This window comes from Desmodus rotundus, chromosome 1, assembly GCF_022682495.2.
Source record: "Desmodus rotundus isolate HL8 chromosome 1, HLdesRot8A.1, whole genome shotgun sequence".
Lineage (NCBI taxonomy): Eukaryota > Metazoa > Chordata > Mammalia > Chiroptera > Phyllostomidae > Desmodus > Desmodus rotundus.
The window spans coordinates 174,637,469-174,658,521 of NC_071387.1; the positions used below are offsets into that span (position 1 = coordinate 174,637,469).

Here is a 21,053-nt window from a genome sequence, read left to right on the forward strand (position 1 = left end):
ACAGGACATGCATGTGAGTATGTGCAGGCACATGTGTTTGTGTATCCTACACAAAGATGCTTACAATCATAGGGAAAAGGACAACAGACCACCGGTATAATACAACACAAACATAAGTGCTAAATTCTAGTTGTGTGGTAGTGGATTACAATGGGTTCTAAAGGTAAGCCAATGAAGGTTAATGAACAAGAATTAAGGAATTAAGAATTTAAGGAAATTTGGGGGGTGGGCTGGGTAGAAGAGTGTGAAGGAGGGAAAAACTGGGACAACTGTAATAGCATAAACAATAAAACACCAAAAAAAGAAAATAAAGGAAATTTTTATCATACAGATATGTGAAATATCCTAAAAGCAACAGAATCTAATCTATAAGACGTCTACATATCATGTGCATAGAACCTACACAATGACTATCTGTTAAATATAACTTGTGGATGTCTGCATGGAATATGGTAGTAGCAGTAGAAATACAGAAGGAATGATCACAAAATGAACTTTCTTAAAAAAAGGTTTCCTCAATACTCAAGACTTGTGTATGAAAACAAAGCTGAGCTTCCAATTTAGCGTCAGAGAATTCATTATCAAGACACAAGCTTTTCACCTCTCTCCAGATTTGCAAGTTTAGAGCAGAAGCTACTAACAAGTAAGGGTTCTACAGTAAAAATACCATCATGAAAGTACTTACTGCATTCCAGAAATTGTTTTAGACGGTCAAATATTCCATGTAAAAAACCCTGGAAAAGAATATTTTTTAAAAGTGTCTCAATTTATACTGTAATAAACATTTACCCTGTATTTTTTCAGGCATAGTGAAACATATCTATCAAATCATTTTAAAAAGTTAAAATTAAAGTAAAAACAGTTTACTATCATAAACAAGTCTTACACAAGGAAGTAATTACAGTTAAGTCCCCCTTATCTGCAGGGGATAAGTTCCAAGATCCAATGCCCAGTGGATGCCTAAAACCTTGAAGAATAAAAGCTCTAAATATACTACATTTCTTCCTAAAATACATACCTATGATAAAGTTTAATTTATGTAAGTTAGGTACAATAATAGGTTAATAACTAAAAATAAAACAATTATAATATACTGTGATAAAGTTATGTAAATGTGCTCTTTCTCTGATTACTAAGTGGCTACCAGTGACTAACGACAGCCTGTACCGTGAGAAGATGCTGGCCAAAGGAATGATTCATGTTGTGGGGGGTGGTGGGCAGGGCTGAAGAGGGGCTCAGACAGCATAACATTTCATCACGCACCTCAGACCACTGTGCAATTTAAAAGTTTTGAACTGTTTATTCTGAAATGTTTTTATTTAACATATTTGGGCCATGACTGCCTTTGGGTAACTGAAAGCAAAGAAAGCAAAACTATGGACGGGGGGAGAACTGTATAGTATTCCATCTCTCCAGTGTCTCATTTCAGTTAATTCAGTTAGCTCAATCGCTTTGTAATAAAACATTACGTATTCATTAAGTATATTTCGTAAGTACTCCCTATTCTCCTCACTTTTTTACTTTTCTTCACAGTCCCTCTAACTCCCAGACATACTGTTTGTCTATTATCTGTCTCCTCCCACAAGAATGTGAACTCCTTGAGAGCCAGAGCCTTGCTTTCTTTCATTACTTTACTCCAGGATCCAGAAACCGTATTTAGCAGTAAGTTCTCCATATACAAATAAATGGTATGAATTATTTTAAGCAGAGGTTCCAAATCGCAAGTGTTGAAATATACTAGCCTTCAGATACCAGAAAAGGTAAGCGTCATCTTTTACCATATGGGTTCAATGAACCGTTACTTCTTTATATACAGGGCATGGCAGAAGTCAGTCCTGCTTGTATGTGGTTGGTAGAGTAAGAATACGGGTGTAATGATTTCTAGTTTTAATTTGAACATTTTAACTTAAATGTCATGTGGTGTGCTTGAGTGTGGTATTGTTATGTTACAGAATTACATGCTTATGATTTTATAATAGAAAGGGGGCATTATTTGTGCCAGACACTGTGTACTTTAAAACATACTAAGAAAATTTTCCAGATTAAGTATGAAAGGATAATGAAAAACAACTTTATTAAAATTTTTAAGAATTTGAACATTGTAGACATCTCCGTATTAATTTTGGTACAGAAACATCAAAGATGTCACATGTCCTTTTAGAGGTTTTTTTCAACAAAGTACTGTGTAATGAATGTTTTCCAGTTACATGACTAGAATAGTCTTATTTCCCCTTTTCCTTAGAAACATACTGTTTACTAATAGATTCTTTAAAAACAACTTTTTTATACTGATTGATTCTAGAGAGAGACAGGAAGAGGAGAGAGAGAGGGAGAAAGGGCAAGAAAGAGAAACATCAATCCACCTACTTATGCATTCATTTTTTGGTTGCCTCTTGTATGTGCCCTGACCAGAGATCGAACCCACAACCTTGGCATATTGGGAAACACTCTAACCAACTGACCTACCCAGACAGGGCCTATTTTCTTTTACATAAAATCAATGTGTCCGTCAGGGTTCTCCAAAGAAAGTAGAAAATTATAAAGGCCATCAGTTTTAGTAAGCTTATCAATAGAATCAGGAATTTATAGAATTGTAGACAGCACTAATCTGTAGTCCAAATAAACTAAGTAACTTGACTAATGTTACAAAATAATAAAATGAGAATTCAAATTAGTTATTATTAAAGGACAATTTATGAGCAGACTTTGATTAACTGCTAACTTATTACAAAAATCATCTCTCTCAATCCTAAAACATCCAATGAGGTAGGTACTATTATTTTTTTTAATTATATTTTATTCATTATGCTACTATTACAGTTGTCCCAATTTTTTCCCCTTTGCCCCACTAAACCCAGCTCCCCCACATTCTCTCAGGCAATCCCCACACCATTTCATTGTTCATGTCCATAGGTCATGTGTTTAAGTTCTTTGGCTACTCCATCTCCTATACTGTGCTTTATATCCCCATGGCTATTCTATAACTACCTATTTGTATTTCTTAATCACCTCACCGCTTCATCCATTCCCCCACACCTCCCTCCCATCTGGCAACCATCAAAATGCTCTCCATATTCATGATTTTGTCTCTGTTCTTCCTCCTTAATTTGTTTTTAAATTCAATTGTTGACAGATACATATTTAATGACATTTTATTGTTCATGGTCTTGATCTTTTTCTTAAGTCCCTTTAACATTTCATGTAATAATGATTTGGTAATGAACTCCTTTAGTTTTTCCTGTCTGGGAAGCTCTTTATCTGCCCTTGGACTCTAAATAATAGCTTTGCTGGGTAGAGCAATCTTAGCTATAGGTCCCTGATTTCATGACTTTGAATATTTCTTGCCAATCCCTTCTAGCCTACAAAAGTCTTCTGAGAAATCAGTTGACAGTTTTATGGGAACTCCCCTGTAGGTAACTAACTGCTTTTCTCTTGCTGCATTTAAGACTCTTTATTTATCTCTAACCTTTGGCGTTTTGATGATGTGTCTAGGAGTGGGCCTCTTTGCATTCATCTTGTTTGGGACTCTCTGTACTTCCTGGACTTGCATGTCTCTTTCCTTCACCAAATTAGCAAAGTTTTCTTTCATTATTTTTTTCAAACAGATTTGCAATTTCTTGCTCTTTCTATTCTCCTCCTGGCACCCCTAAGATGTCAATGTTGGATGTCGTAACTTGTCCCACAGGCTGCTTACACTATTCTCATTTTTTCAGATTCTGTTTTTTTGTTGTTCTGACTAGTGGTTTTTTGCGTCCTTATGTTCCAAATTGCTGGTTTGAGTCTCAGCTTCATCCACTCCACTGTTGCTTCCCTGTATATTGTTCTCTATTTTAGTTAGTGTGTGCTTTGTTTCTGACTGGATATTTTTTATGCTGCTGAGGCCCTAAGTTTCTGGAGCATGCCTATAACCTGTGTTTTGAACTCTACATCTAACAGATTGCTTATCTGCATTTTGTTTCATTCTTTTTCTGGAATTTGATCTGTTCTTTCAATTGCCAATGTTTCTTTATCTCCTTGTTCTGTCAGTCTCCCTGTATTTCTATGATTTGAGCAGAGCTGCTATGACTCCACATTTTGGTGGTGTGGACCAATGTAGTAGGTGTCCTATAGGGTCCAGTGGCAGAGCCTCCCCTATCACATAAGCTGGGTACTCAAGGTGTACCCTGGTGTGAGCTGAGTAAACCCTCTTCTTGTAGTTGAGCCTTTTAAATGAACTTAGCTATCAATTCTAGGTCTGTGGTTTCACTGAAGCCAGCTAATAATTGTTTGGGAGGATTTAGGAAGTTGTAACATATGAGCCAAGACCAGCCATTCATAAGGAAAAGTCACTGTTAACAGTTTGCATGTGCTGGTAAGTTGGGTGGGAAGGAGTCTCAGGGGATGTCCAGGATGGGGAAAACTGTGTTAATCCAGGTTGATGGAATCTCAGATATGGCACGCACCTCCAACTCTATTGCTCTGTGGGGGGAAGGTTCAAAAAAGGGACAAGGGCCTGTGCCTGCCTTTTTGTCAGCTCTTGCCTTGATACCAGACACTTGTCTTGATACCAGACACTTCAGTCTCTCCCTGTATGCCACTGGTGCCTTTCAAGCTGCTATCCCAGTGCTGGAGCTCAAGGGGGGATGAGTCTGAGTAAGTTTGTGTGTGGATTCTATAAGAGTTACTGCTTGGGACTCCAGAAGTTTCTTCCACCACTCAATATCCACTCGTTTTTATAGCCAAGAGTTATGGGGACTTACCTTCCTGGCACAGGAACGCTAGGCTGGGGTGCCTGGTATGCACCTGGCACTCCGCACTTCTTAGATTTCCCTCCCAAATTTTAATCCACCACATATGAGTGTGGGACCAGCCCATTCCGCATCTCTGCCCCACCTACCAATCTGGATAGATGTGGTTTCTTTACCACATAGTTGTCAAACTTCCATTCAACTCTATTTCTGTCAGTTCTGGATGATAGCTGTTCTATGTTTAGTTGTAATTTGATGTGGTTGTGTGTGGAGGTAAACCATGTTTGCCTACATTGCCATCTTGACCAGAAGCACAGGTACTATTATTTTATCTCTATGTTACAAAAAAGGAAACTTAGTATGGGGGGAAGTAATAGCCAGTGGCCGTGCTATTAAGAAAAATCCAAGGGGATTTGTGGTCTCTGCTCTGGTTTAGTGGTTGTGCCCCAGGGTTTTGGAAAAAAGGGAAGTTACCTGAAATTCTGCAGATCATTGCTCCTCATCTCAAGACGTGCTTAAGGAGCAGTGTGAAGAAAGGCTGAACCAAGCGAAATAAAGACAGGTGTAATGTATGTCTGGACACCAGTGTTGCTGGTTCTTGGGCTTTTGGACTCATGTCTGAACTTACACCTTCAGCCCCCATTCTCAGTCCTTCGAAGTCATATTCAATCACACCACTGACTTTCCTGATTTTCTGGCTTATAGAGGGCAGACTGTGGACTTCTCTGCCTTCATAACCATGAGAATCTAAGATGGTGAAGGAGTAAGTTGAATCTACACTAACCTCTTCCAAGGACCAATCTGGAATTACAACTAAATTATAAAGAAATCATCTTGAATAGCCAACTGAACACATGCTGGAGAGAAGCCTTATAACCAAAGACAGACAGAAGAAATCACTTTACCACAATAAGATTGGTAGGGAGTGCAGAGGAGGAGCAAGAGGGCTAGCTGGGCTCCCATGCCGGCCAGCTCAACTTCTGAAGGGATGTATCAGCGGCCCTGAGAAGCGTGGGGTCTAAACCTCAAGCTGGGCTCTCCAGCCTACAGCACTAGAGCCTGAAAGGAAACCAGATAACATCCAGCAGTGAAAAGTAGCAGGGTCTCTGTCTGCCAGGGAGAGATGCCTAGAGACACAGAGAGCCTCTTAAAGGGCTAATGCACAAAAGTTCATTTGCAGCCACTTACTCTGGACTCCAGCAGAGGGAGGGCACAGTGAACTAGAGACACTTAAGGAGAACCTTGGGCTGATGGCTCCTGGAAAAGAACTGAAGGAACAGCTGCCAGGATCCCTGTGCTCAGCAATTCCTCATACTACAGAAGTCATCTTTCTTAAGCAGACTACTCCTTTCCAAGTGCATCAGCCTGAGGGGAAGCAATAGCCCTACCAGCTCTGCCCTGCCCTGTGAAGCTTAATCCAGGCTGCAGGTTACAGATGATTAGATCAACAACTGCGGTTCAAAGGCTAATTAGTTTAAAACTAAGGTGGAAAATACAAAGCAGCCTGGGGTTATTTATTTAAGCCCAAATAAAAAGACAACCCACAGAATGGGACAGCATACTTGCCATACATCTGATAAGGGGTTAATATCACTTATAAAAGCACTTATAAAATTCAACACCCAAAAAAAACTCAATTAAAAAATGGGCAAAAGACCTAAATAAACTCTTCTCCAAAGAGGACATATGGATAGCTAATAAACATATGAAAGATGACCAACATCATTAATTGTCAGAGAAATGCAAATTAAAACCACAATGAAAGACTATCTCACACCTGTCAGAATGGCTACCATCAATAAATCAACAAACAGTAAGTGCTGGCAAGGATGTGGAGAAAGGAAAATCCTTTTGCACTGTTGGTGGCAATTCAGATTAGTGCAGCCACTGTGGAAAGCAGCAGGGAGATACCTCAAAAAATTAAAAATGGATCTGGCTTTTGACCAAGCAGTTCCACCTCTGGGAATATATCCAAAGGAACCCAAAACACTAATTTGAAAGAACATAAGCACCCCATGTTCACTGCAGTATTATTTATGATCGCTGAGATACAGAATCAGCCCAAGTGGCCATTGACAGATGAGTGGATAGAACAACTATGCGACACACAATGGAATACTACTCAGCTGTAAAATAGAAGAAAATTTTAACCTTAGTGACAGTATGGATGGACCTGAGAACATGATGCTAAGTGAAATAAGCCAGTCAGAGAAAGACTAATACCATAGGATTTCACTCATATGTGGAATGTAATGAACAAAGTGAACTAACAAGCAAACTGAGAAGGATTCATAGTTGGAGAGCAGATGACAGCTAGTGAGTACGGGGAGTTAGAAGGTGGAGGGATTGAGCAAAAAGGAAAAAGGACTCATGGACAAGGACAATGGTGTGGTGATTGCTGTGGGGAGGAGAGTATAAGGTGACTAAATAGTAATGGGAAAAAATACAATAAAGATTAATTTAAAAAAAAAAGGCCATGGTGATGTCTTTTTTCCCCCAGGAAACACCAAATGGCAGATGACGCTGGTGCTGCGGGAGGGCCTGGAGGCCCCAGAGGCTCTGGGGGCCCTGGAATGGGAAGCTGCAGCGGCTTCCTTAGAGGATTTGGCAGGAACATCCAGGCAGAGGTCGCGGAAAGGGTCAGGGTTGGGGTCGGGGTTGAGGCCATGGAGCTCTCGGAGGTAAGGCTGAGGATAAGGAGTGGATCCCTATCACCAAGTTGGGTCGCCTGGTCAAGGACACGAAAATCAGGTCCCTGGAGATCAATCTCTTTTCTCTGCCCATCACTGACTTTTTCTGGAGGGCATCCCTCAAGGACGAGGTTTTGAGGATTATGCCCTTGCAAAAGCAGACGTGTGCAGGCCAGAGGACCCGGTTCAAGGCATTTGTCACCATTAGGGCCTATGATGGACATGTTAGTCTGGGTTTTAAGTGCTCAAAGAAGTAGCCACTGCCATCTGTGGGGCCATCATCCTGGCCAAGCTCTCTATTGTCCCTGTGCAGTGAAGCTACTGGGGAAACAAGATCAGCAAGCCCCACACTGTCCCTTGTAAGGTGACTGGGTGCTGTGGCTCTGTGCGGGTGTGCCTAATCCCTGCACCCAGGGACACTGGCTTCATCTCGGCCCTTGTGCCCAAAAAGCTGCGGATGATGGCTGGTATCAACGACTGCTACCCCTCAGCCAGGGGCTGCACTGCTGCCCTGGGCCACTTTGCCAAGGCCACCTTTGATGCCATCTCTAAGACCTACAGCTATCTCATCCCTGACCTCTGGAAAGAGACTGTGTTCACCAAGTCTCCCTATCAGAAATTCACTGACCATCTTGTAAGGACCCATACCATAGTTTCCATGCAGAGGACTCAGGGTCAAGCCGTGGTTACTACATAAAAAATTTTTGTACAAGGAAAATAAAATGAAATTAACCCTGTTTTTAAAAAAAGGCCAAGGTGAAATTCAAATCCAAATCTATGTGCCTCCAGAAATCAAAATCTCACCACTATCATTTAGCACTTCTCAATTTTTTTTAAGTTCCACGTATTTTTAAGACCTTCATGCCATTTAAAAAGATGTCCTTAATTTGTTAAAATTCTACCTTCAATCAGTACACCTTAAATGCTACAACACAGACTTTATACATGAGTGAAGGTTGACAAATATTATAATTTCTGCAGACAGAAGAAAGACTATTAAGGGAAAGACAAAGGCTTACAAAATACTAGCAGATCCAATGAAAACCACTGTTCTAGTTTATAAAAATGTGATTCAAATCAATTCATTTTTTGCTGGGAAAAAAAACTGACCAACATAATTTTAGTTAATATAATCTGATAATACTCAGCATAATATTGCATATAATAATTACTCAGTCTCTTGACATAATGTTTCTACCATATCATGTGTTCATTCACTTAACAAATAACTATCGAGCATTTACTATATGAGAGAGAATGTTCCAAGCTCTGCGGTGAACAGTCAATAAAACAAAGCCTCTGCCTTCATAGAACTCACATTCTAGTGAGGGAATTGAGGGAGAATCGTAAAACTGATTTCTGGAAATTGTTTTTTGGTGGTTTGGTAATGACTGTAAATATTTAAAATGCATCAGTATTTAAAGTTGTGGTTGGTTTCTGATATATTTTCGGGCAATCTGGTAATCAATACATCAATACTATGCTCCATTTCTAGGAATTCTTCTTAAAGAGATCATTAGAAAAGCACACAGTGACATATGTATCTAAATGTTTGTTCCAACATCACTTATCAGCAATTAAAAACTGGAAACAACCTATACGTCCTATCAATAGATAACTGGGCAAGTGAATTATAGGAAGACTATACTAATTTTATCATTTAAAAAAAATGGTCCACCAACTGTAATCATCAATATATTGCTGACATGAGAAATATTCACAATATACTAAGTTTTAAAAAAGCAAGTAACAAAATAGCATGTAAGTCTTGTTTATATAAAATCAAGGAAGAGGGAAAGTATATCTAAAAGAATATGCATAAGATGTCTTAAAAGGATACTTAGAAATTTTAGTAATATCTCTAATAATGAGTTTTTAAATGGTTTGTTAAATTTCCTATTTAAACTTTTTTAAGAAATTAAAATGTAACTAACTTAAAAAAATAAACATGTAATACTTTCATAGAACAAAATAGTCATGAGATTATAACGCATATTAGGAGTTTTTAACTTCTTTTAACAACAGAACCATTATTTCAATCAAAATCTTACCAATACACACACACACACACACACACAAACCCAGTAAAAAAGAGTGGATCTGGTCAAATCTAGACTATATCCAAAGACCCAATTAGATGCATGTTTTCCAAAATTTCTGTGCCCCCCAAAGCAATCCACAGAAAGCAACGTTTTTGCTGACCTAAACTCACTGTGAAAACTAACACACACATATCTTGGTAAGCGTAATATAATTCCATTTTGTTCTGGGATAAAATAAATGCAGCTAAATTTTTTGCATAGAGAAAAGGAGAGGACACTATACCAATAAGGAATTACATTACAACTTGCGGGGCTTATTGATGGGGTTTCTCCCTCTTACATATTATTTTTTAATTGATTACAAAAAGAAGGTATAAATGTTATGATCCGAAGGAAAAATTCATTTTAAATATATAAAAATAGACAAAGGAAAATATCAATAATATGAATGTCTATGACACATTTGGTAATGCTATAATAGTAATCAAATTCATAGTTCATTAAATTCAAATTCAAATAAACACTCACAATGTCATCTCCCCCACACAACAGCTGCTTTGATGTAGTAAAACAAACCACAAGTCCAAAAGTATAATTAACACACAAATGGTAAAAAATAAAACTTAGGCTGTCACATAATAAAACTTTTAAATTACTGTCGAGTAAAAAATAAAAGCCCTGGGCTGGTGTGGCTCAGTTGATTGAGTACCAGACTATGAACCAAAGGGTCACTGGTTCATTTCCCAGTCTAGGGCACATGTGTGGGATGTGGGCTAGGTTTCCAGTAGGGAGCGCATGAAAGGCAACCACACATTGATGTTCCTCTCCCTCCCTTCCCCTCTCTAAAAATAAGTAAGTAAAATCTTTTAAAAAATAAGCTTCAATATTTTCAGGAATATACCAAGTATCTTCCTAAAGTCACAAGAAGTCAGTTACTTCTTTCACTTACCATCACTTCCAAATTCTTATGAGGTTCCACAAATCCATTAACAGTTAACTTACGCAGCACTGAAAAGTAAAATCAAGCTTTATTTGCATCTTATTTTTTCATAAACTATCCTACTAAAATTATGATCATAATGATAAAAACTCAGAATCACAAAACCTCATCAAACTTGGAGGTTATAATCCTTATGTTTAACAGATAAAGAAAAATAACCTCTGGTCATTGCCTGGTTTACTAAGTGGGAAAGATGGAACTAAAGCCAAGTTCTTGTGACATAAAACCAGTGTTCTTCCCATCACAACTACTCATTTTTCTGAAACTATTGTGCAAAGTTTCACCTAATTTCTGTAATTGTTAGTACTTCTCACCAATAACCCCTATTGGTTGAAATTGAAAAGATTACCTCTATCTAGTCCATAAACTTTAAACTATGCCTCAAGGCTTCATAGTTGGACAGAATAAGTATTTTTTTTAAAATGCTATGGAACTTTTTTCCTAGGCCAAATGCCTCAGAAATGCCAATGTGTATCTAAGACCTTGAGATGTGGAGATATGGAAAAGCTTAAAGCAGGCTAATACAGAGTAGAGTAGAGTAGTGTCCTTAGGGCCTGGAGTTAAACTCTGAAATCAGTGAAGCAAGAAAAGTCCATAATCAGAAGAAGACGTGAAAATTCCTCAATCATTAAATTCAGTATTTGTACATAATTTTGTTTATAACCTTATACAAGTTTCTTTCATTCTTTCTTGAGTATAATCTCTCTCTAAAGCCTTTGAATTTCTTCCTCAAGGATGGTTACAAAACCATCTCCGCCCACTCATATAACCACCTGTACAGTGGATTTTACTGTCAACAGTCCTTTAAAAGCATTCACCCTGTGCATAAAGTTCACCAAAATATGCTGAGAGTTTGGATTTTGTGCATCCTCTGTCTGGTTAATATAAGTGACAGACGAGTGCCAAGAGTGTATGGTAGCATCTTAAGGTACTACAGTGAGTATGATAAAGGGATTGTGAACAAAATAGGATGCTAAATGAGCTGTAGTAAGAGAAAACTAAAAGCTCCTTGAGATCAAACTAAGAAAAACAAACTAAAAGAGTTTTAGCAACCAGAAAAGAAGGAGAGAGACTGGAAGATAAAGAGAATAACCACTCCACTATTTTAGAAAGAAAAGGATTCTCAAAATAGCTTCAAGATAAATAACTCAGCTTAGGGAAGGTAAAAATGAAGATTTATGCCAAGAGAATGCCCATGCAAAGCATAGGAAAACACAAGCCAAGAGGACACGCCATCAGGCACCATCTAAAATCTTGAGTGAGCCTGAAGTACAAGTAGTAAGATGCAAACTGAGTTCTCTGGGAAAAGATATGGAAAACAGAGCTCAACTAAACTTTGTGGATAGCAGAGTTAGCATGACAATATGGGTAGAAGCCCCTAACATTACATACATGAGCAATGTAAAGTAGAAGCAAAGAAAGAAGAAATATTTAAAAGGAACGTATTCAGAGCCATGAGACGACAGTATCGTGAATATAATGTAAGCCTACTGCACACTTTCATCAATCAGAGTAAAGGAAGCACTATTCTCATAAAAGAAAAACAAATAAGCCCTTGTCTCTGAGGGAGAAATTAACTCCTATTCTCTTAGTGAGACTAGTACCAGAAAATCCATCCAGAAGAACTATTTGGTGACTGTTCTGAGATATGTCATTTCAAAAACAAACACATCAAATTTAACGGTACCTTTCAATGATAGCAGAGTTCGCTCTAGTGAACTTAGAACAGCAGCTTCATTGCCAGAAGAAACTTGCTGAAGGAATGTGTCTGTGTGGTGATTCCACAGAGAGCAAGCAAAATTATAAATTCCAGAGGCTAACTGTAAAGAAATATCAACAAATTTGTTCACATTATAGATTTTGGTAATCAATTAGACCTACATGTTAATATTTAGGTTTTTAAATTGAGCACACATTTTCTATGAGATTTAATATAGTCAGGAGTCATTTATCACAACATTTCAAACTTTCTGAGCCAAAATGCAGAGGAAATACAGTTTACACAGGCTTCTGCTATGAACACACACATAAAATACACATACCCTCCCTAAAATATTATTTTCTTGAAACAATGCTGAGCATAATGCCTACATTGCAGTCTGATATTTTCTACTTGTATTTTTTATCTTCTGCTTATAGGGTGCAACTCTCAGTTTTTCGAACACTGATTTATGGACAGTCACTGAGTATATCAGATAAGTCAATGCACTAAGAAATTATATACAAAGGAGTCAAATTTATGTGTTCTGCCAGTTTCACTCATATGGTTTGAGCATTTACCAGGAACATACAAGCCACATTGCTTGTCAGTATGCTCTTCTAATGTGTACTGCTATTTAAAAACCCTGCTCTCACACTGAGATGCAGTTAGCCTCTGCCTCGAGGGTTGAGGCAGCATTATCTTCCAGTGGTTATCCTCAGTTTTCTTCCACAAGGTCTAAGACCAATCTAGCTGAGCCTACACGGACAATTTATTTAAAGAAAAAACAGATGAAAATGCATATGATTAGTTATTATTAGCAGACTTCAGAAAAGTTTTCTTATTCAAGATATAAGCATATCATTTCAACTAGTGAAACACTTTATTTATGGTAAGGTTAGCCATCAGCAACCAGTCAGAAATGCAATCCTGTAAATATAACAATATTTCTATGGAAAAATCAAATTCTATTTTTATTACTTTAATTCAGGATCTGTAATAGCCTGTGCTTACACGTGTAAGGAAAACAGTTAATCTGAGTACTGGCTAACACCTTGTGATCTTCCTGGGACACAGAAGGATGAAAGGCAGGGAAGGAACTGCTAGACTACCTCCTGCTCACCTCCCTAGCTCCTCTGTTAAGCTGTCATGAGAGTTTCTCTACACTTGCAGGGTTCTGATAGGGTGTAAGGATTTCTTCCCCAACCTCTTCAGAACAGAGATGCAGAAAATAAAACCGCTTAGTTACAGTTTAGAATCGGCTCCTCGGCAATGGGGCATCCCACTAATTGCACTGGAGTCATTCAGCCCTATTGCTTTGGTCATCCTTTTTGGCATGTAGGACAAAGACCACAGGGAGTGGGTACCAATGGCTAACTTCTTTTCTCAGTCCAAAATAAATAATAAACTGTCTGAATCTAAGAGTGGCTCCTATCTTCACCAACTGATCAGTAAGGACTACGCCTTGTCTCCCCCTTGTCCTGCATGCACTCTTGACAACAGGTGCAGTAACTACTTAAGACACTTCAGCATATTCTCAAGTATGTATAAAACATTTCATAAGTAATATCAAATTATTTAATTTTTAATGTCTCATTGCAGCCAAAATATTATGATGACAATTATCTCAAGCAATACAACAGCACAAGCAGCAGTATCATAAAATTAGCAGTCTAAAATTGGCATCATCCCATGAAATACTGTTGTAACACAGAAGCAAATAATCTAATTAGAAGGGATATAATCTAACCTCACGTGTGCCTGGGCTGCTCCAAGCCCAATGGAGCTGAAGCAGGGGCACAGAGCACTGGAGGCGGTGGCATGGAGCCCAGTGTGTCTTGGAGCTAATTCGTATTAGAATGTATAGTCATCTCTTTTAAAATAAATTCATGGCTTTTAAACTAGGCGTGTTCTCCTGGGAGCACACCCGCACCTTTCCATTCCCTCTCCTCCTCCCCCACAGGCAGGCACCTGGTAAACTCTGAGTGACTCTACGACACCTGCAACCAGGGGAGCAATGGGCAGCAGCAGCTCGTGCCAGCTAACCCCCGGAACCTGTCCGCCGAGGCTCCCTTTTCTCCGACCTCTCAGTGAGCCAAAGCAGTTCCACCTAGGCTCGCTCCAATTGCTTCTTCTAGTCTAAGCCCTTCTCTGTTTCACTGTCCCCAGCTTTAACAAACATACTCTAAAATGAACAATAACATGAAACCCAAAGGGTGGCATATACAAATTTTAAATAAGAACAGAAAACTATTATACTCTGAAATAGTCCCTTGCTTACAACAAAGTGACAACTCGAATTATTTTATAGCACTTTGTGTCTCCTCCTTAAAACTACCTGTTTAATATTAACTTCTACATACACATACAGTCTATTAAAATTGTTTAGAAGGATCGTCTATATAAAAATTTCTTTGTGTTAGTGTTACCTAAAGTCACTTGAAATTTTTTTAAAGGTATCAGGACACAAATATTTATGCAGATAATTACAATTTACATGATAAAAATAACAATATTAACAACAGAATAATAATACATTTATTATAATAATAATAGTAAGACACTAACTGAACCATACTGTCATAGGTACTGCTCTCAGTATTTTACCTGTATCAATGTATTTAATCATCACGATCTAAAAAGTAGTACTATTATTCCCCTTTCACAATAAGAAAACTTACTGAGGTACAGAGAGGTTAAGTAAGTTGTCCAAAAGCAAGCAGCATAATTAACAAGAGGAAGACATAAGATTTAAATCAGGAAAGGCACTCAGAGCCTGCGTTTTTAATCTTTATGTTCTAATGCTTCTGAATATAGTAATTACCAATTAACTACATAGTAATTTAGTAAAACAAATAAGCATTACCTGTATAAATAAGTTCTATTTAAACTTTCCAACATCAAAATATAAATTAATACTGAGTAAATACTATCCCATACATTCAGAATCAGTACAGTAACTCCTATTCTCCAAAAATTATATCATAGTTCAGTAATGGTAGAATTTTCTTTGCATAACTACACAAAGGAAAATTTTCCTACATGCTCACTGAGGCCAATACTGCGGCTAATACAGATGCAACAAATTGTGGAATCAGGATCTCATCTAAAAAGAGTAAATCCCAGCTCTTCTGTGTGCACCACTCAACACAAAAGGTGTCCTTTTGTTCTATTATTTACGTCAAGTATCCATCAAAGATACAGCTAATATACACTAAATGTTTTTCATATATATGAAAAATATCGTTATCACTATATGTCAGACTCAATAAAAACAACAATGGTAACCATTCTTATTTCCTCAATGAAAAGTAAGATTAAGCTAGAGAAAGAGTTGACCAAATGAAATCTCATATTGGCTTAAGAAGACAAACATTAAGGGAGACCCTGCCACTCTAAATCACCAGTATATTTTGAAGTCACATCAGAATTTATTTTGAAGGTACTTTATACTTATGGTAGCAAAAGGGCAAAACTTTTAACTGTTGTAATTTTTCAGGTACTGCTTCTATTACCAGGAGACTATCCCTTACAGAATTCCACCACTGCACATGCATGATGTAAATTACAGTATACACATTAAACAAAAAACCCTCCCCATTCACTCCCAATGCAAAGAACAACATATACTGCATGACACCTCTGAATACTGTACCAAGATTCTTACTGTCACAAGATTTGGATAAAAGGAGGTATTTCCTTGTGGTACAAAGTCATTAAAACAAAATGGTATTTTGCTCCATAAAATCATCCTCTTTTTCATTTATAATTTGATTGTAAAATATGTGTGAAAAGGTCAGTAATTCAGATGAATCAGTAAATCAAAAGTTTTAATTCATTCCACCTTAAGCAATGTTTCTGTTTGAAATTTTTCATCCCCACTTCTTTAAAAAAATAACAGTAACATTTACAGATACTAATGGCAAAGTTAGATATTTATTAAGTTTTCCCTCTTTCTGGCCCTCAAAAGTAACAGTATGAAAGTTCTTTAAATTAGGAACATAAATATAAAACCACAAAAGTGGGTTGGCGAACAGCAGGTATTGCTGACTGAAGGCATACAGCATCTGAGACAGAAATCAAGAAAGAAACAGTACTTGTCCTGGCCTATGCTTTCTCAGCTCCCCTGTGCTCAGCTGTAATGGGGGAGCCTGGCAGGACACACAGCAATCTCCCTCTCAGTGTAGGGGGGCCATCCTGAGTAAAGGGCTGGCTCTTAAAGGCACTAGAGGGCAATTTAAAAAATTTTTAAAAAGAAAAAGAAAGAAACAGTAGTACAGAAAAAAATGTTTCTTAATAGTCTCCTTTGTTTCAGATTCCATTCTGGAGTTAAGCACCTGGCTAAAAGATATTAGGCATTTACTAAAGCTCCACTTCAAGATTCTTTTTAGCTAGCCTCCAAAAGACCTCTATAGAAATAGGGATGACTGAGAGGGTGAAGCAGCAATAAAAACTACCTTTTCAGCCCAATGGTGAAAGGAGAGAGACAAAGAAAAAATGACAGGAATGCGGGAGCCGTGCCAACTATCCCATACACACAAGCCCTGCACAAGCTTCTATATGCTCCAGAAAACAACAGCTGATGTATGCTTATGTAAGTCTCAGCTGGAAAAGGGAAGTAATGAAGGAAGCAAATAGGAAGAACAAAAATATTCCTTCTACATTTCTTCTCAAAAAAATGTGGAGGAGGAAAGGAATATTCGGTTAGATAATATAAAAATAAGCTACTGAATGAAATGTTTTAGGTACTGGTATAGGAAAACCCAAAATACTGGTATTTCCTTTTTCTAAGCCAGAATAGTGCCACCCACTGTCTGCTGAGTGACTTTAACTGAGAAATACACAGACTTGACTCCATGAATATCAAAAAGAAACCATTCATTACAGGAAGTTTTATTTCTTCCAGCATTTTACATATTACACATTTTTCCCCTCATGAATACTGAAGTATTTAGCAATAAAATATCATATAATCTCTTAATTACTTTAAAATACCTTAGAAAAAAGCAATAAAGCAAAAATAAAATGGTAACTGCTAAATCTAGGTCATAGGTATATGGCAGTTTATATTTGTCCTTTATTTTTCTGTATGTCTTTATAATTTCATAAGAAATTTTTAAAACACCTGTACATTCTTAACAAAAAAGGTAGTTAACAAATGTAACTCAACACAATGTAAAAAATGTTGTGCTGGAAGTAAGTTGAATGGGCCTGTATTTATTCTACGTGGAAAGGAAGCAGCCTCACACTCCAAGAAAACACAGCAAGAGAGCTGAAGTGGTCAGGAAGCAAACTCAAACAAGGTGTACAGAGTAAATCCCTGCTAAGATAAAACCTGTTGAGACTGCCTAGGCTAAATAAAAATTATACCGAAAACCAAGGCAACACATTATGAGCATAAAACTTGAGAAAGAAAATTAAGAAATAAGACTTCTACAGAAGGGTAACAAAGAGTAACACAGAATCTTTCAGATAAGACTTTTATATAAAAAACTTCCAATAATAAAACAAATGGACAAACATAGGTGTGAGAATGAAAACGGGTTGGAATGATTTGATGGAAGGAGCCACAAGCCAAGGAATGGAGGTGGTCTCTAGAAGCTAAAAAGGCAAGCAAACAGATTCTCCCCTTGGAGCTGCCAGAAGGAACACAGCCATCATGAGAGCTTGATTTTAGGACTTCTGACTTCAGACCAGAATAAATCTAATTAAGGTGACTACTACCAAAAAGAACTTAGAAAACTGAAGTTTGAATCCACTATTTTTGGATCAAGGCATACTGAATTGCTTAAGAGAAAGAAGACTTGTTAATGGCTTGTCAACAGGTATATAAAACTTTACAGAAACAAAGGCAGGAAGACATCAAAAGAAGAATGAACCCTGCAGATAATGAACTGGAGATAACCAAAACTCATCTCAATCAAAGGAAGAAGGTGTAACACTGAAAAGTGAAAGGTGCAGTCAAGAATAATTTTTTCCCAAAATATTTTGTTTATGTCAGTATGCCATACATATTTGAAACATCAAGGTCCTACATATTTTAATAACAATGAAATCACAGGATTAAAGACGTAGTACACCTGGGTGGGGAGGGACAAACCAAAGGGATAATGGCGAGAAAAATTAACAAGAAATTCATAGAAAGACTTGAGAACATAAACTGTCCATTTCTTTTTCTTTTTAAATCCCCCCCAAGGATATGTTTATTGATTTGAGAGAGAGAGACAGAGACAGAGAGACAGAAGAGCGAAACATCAATCGGTAGCCTCCAGCACGTGCCTCAACCATAGATCAAACCCACAACCTATGTGCCCTGACCAGAAATCGAACCAACAACCTTTTGGTGTACAGGATAATGCTCCAACTAACTGAGCCACTAGCCAGGACTGTCCATTTCTTTAGTCCTAGTTAGATATCACGCAAAAGTGACAACATCTTAAAAGCAACCTTTAACAAAAAGAACTCTTATACTCAATATCTTCAGTAAACATAAGACCAACTGAACCCACTGGGTTAAAAATAAAAAGACATAATATCGTTCTGGCTTAAACTTGATGTATGTGAAGAATCACCTGGGGAGCCAAATGATGATTCACAAGTACTATACTCAAAATGAGGATTCCAAAAAAAAGCAAGAACACTGTTAAAAAATACTTTGAGACTCATTGTTACAATGAACAATGTTATATTGAACAACAATTGCTGTTTTGGTAAGTCAAGACAGTCAAATACAAAAGCACCAAAGCAAATGAACGGAGAGAAGAAAGTCTCTTCAACAAATGGTGCTAAAACACCCAATAAATGACTATTGCCCCGAAGTTATGTCAGACTCCTTCCTACATCTGCCCTACATCCATCCAGTCCCCAGGCATGTCAATTTTAACTTCCTAGATTTCAACTCTATATGCTCTCCTAAATGTCCCCTTTAGCACTGCTTCATTTAAGAGCATCATCATTTCATCTGAACTACCTCAATAGCCTCAAACCAGTCTCTTTACCTTCAGACTGTTCCTAACCAACCAATTCCCCCCAAATCTTTCAGATATTACCTATTATTCTGAAACTCTGAGGTCAATTAGAAAAAATTCGTAATCTTTCAATAAAATACAACTATAATTTTTTATATAAGCACAGTTTTCATTATCCAATTATGTTAAATTACTTACATCATAAAATAGTTTTCTATCAGCAGCTAGACGTTTAGAGGCCAGAGTCTTGGTAACGTGATAGAAGGTAAGTAATGCCCTGTGCTGTCGAAGGTCATCTTGGACTTTCACAGATTCTATAAGAGTGGGTATCAGTTCAGGCCACTGTCTGGGACAGTCCAAGCGAGCCACTTTTGCAATCAGCACTGCAATCTGAGTTGCAATCTGGAGAAAGAAAAATCGATCATCAAAAATAAACATATGTAATCAAAACGATGAATAAGAAATGCATTCATAGTTGAAAATTACCTTTTTGGTGAACTATACATTTGAGCAAAAGGAATAAAATTTTCACAAAACAACAGCTTAAGACGTGGTTTTCAAAGTGTGGTCTATGGACCTCGGAGTGGGGGCCTAAAATGCTTTCTGTCAGATCCTCCCTTTCCCAATAACACATTATCTTCATATAACTTGAACCAAAATAGTATGTTGCAACACAGTAAATGAAGAAGCAGCTATGAAAATATAGATGTTTTCTTTTAAGAGCCAGACACTAAAGATATACACAAACATGCAGAACAATGCAAGTCTTCTCATTAAATTATATGTTTTGAGAAATAGCTATCGTTCATTTTTTAAAATTCTGTTTATAATAACAAGGAATGGTTTTATTTTAATTAATTTTTTTGGTTTTATTTTCTAATACAGTAAATATCAACAGATATGATCCTTTAGAGTTTTATTTTGGCAGTATAAGAACTTCTAAGATCACAAAATTTGAGAACTACTGACCTAAGAATAGAAGTAAACATCAAATACTAGATATTTAAATAATGGTATCTGTTCAGATCAGTATTTCTCAAATGCTGGCTGAAAGAACATCTAACCAGTGGTCTATCTCTCAATCACCCAAACTGGCCCTAATCAGCCCCTGCCCGAGTGAGAATTACTCTATTCCTTTCACCGTCCCTCACCCCCTTAAGGAACTGTAAGGCAAAACACTGAGATCATTTAAGCCAGCTGAGATAAAGCTACATTGGATACTTGACCAAATACAGTATACTTTGTATCCATACGCAAAACTTATTTTATTCTTAGAAAAAGAAATCCACTATGGGGGGGGTACTGTATAGTTTACTATCTATTCCCCACGTAGTAAGAATTGGAAATGTGATGGATGAAATAGACAAAAACATGAATCATCCTGTAGCTTACAAAAAGGGGGAAGAGATGATACAAATCATTAAAATTAATTTCTATGTGGTAAGACTACAAATATAGACATTATCTTTCAATGTTAGCTCAAAAACTGAGGAATTTACGAAGTATACAAGTATATATTAAAATGAGTTCTGTATTTTAAATAATTAATAGCCAAATCTAACCAAAATTCTTAACACCCAGAACTGGGTCTCAAAATTAAAAAACTAACAGAAGTATGCATAAATATCACAAATGGACATTATGTAGCAACATTTTTTTAATGCAAACAAACAAAATTAATTTGGAAAAGAAACAAAAAGTAAGGAAAGAGAAAGAATAATTAGCATTCATTTTCTCACTAACCTGGTTTACCGGTTCATTGAAGTTGGTGATTAGCCCTGCACGCAATGTAGATTTCTCCTCCTCTGAGAGAGCACTGAAAAAAGAAATATTTATTATACAAGATAATGCTACCTAACAATAAATGCAGGTAAGCAATACAGTGAATTTTAACAAGAAAAAAGCCTCTTAAACAAGGTGTCCTGGA

The 21,053-nt window shown here is 37.2% G+C and overlaps 1 protein-coding gene, 1 non-coding gene and 1 pseudogene across 2 annotated transcripts in view; 2 read left to right on the forward strand and 1 right to left on the reverse strand.

Moving 5' to 3' along the window:
- Positions 1-21,053, reverse strand: part of IPO11 (importin 11) — a 182,199-nt gene that overhangs the window by 132,427 nt on the left and 28,719 nt on the right. The window contains exons 4-8 of the mRNA XM_024578651.4: positions 20,870-20,942; positions 19,325-19,528; positions 12,147-12,279; positions 10,409-10,467; positions 686-734 (exon numbers count right to left, since the gene is read on the reverse strand). Of these exons, the coding sequence (XP_024434419.2) occupies positions 686-734; positions 10,409-10,467; positions 12,147-12,279; positions 19,325-19,528; positions 20,870-20,942 (518 nt within the window). The remainder of the gene's footprint in view (positions 1-685; positions 735-10,408; positions 10,468-12,146; positions 12,280-19,324; positions 19,529-20,869; positions 20,943-21,053) is intronic.
- Positions 7,238-8,114, forward strand: LOC112321185 (small ribosomal subunit protein uS5 pseudogene; annotated as a pseudogene).
- On the forward strand, positions 16,256-16,395 carry LOC112321192 (small Cajal body-specific RNA 11). The gene has a single exon (XR_002976487.1). It is a non-coding gene; the product is annotated as a small Cajal body-specific RNA 11 (non-coding RNA).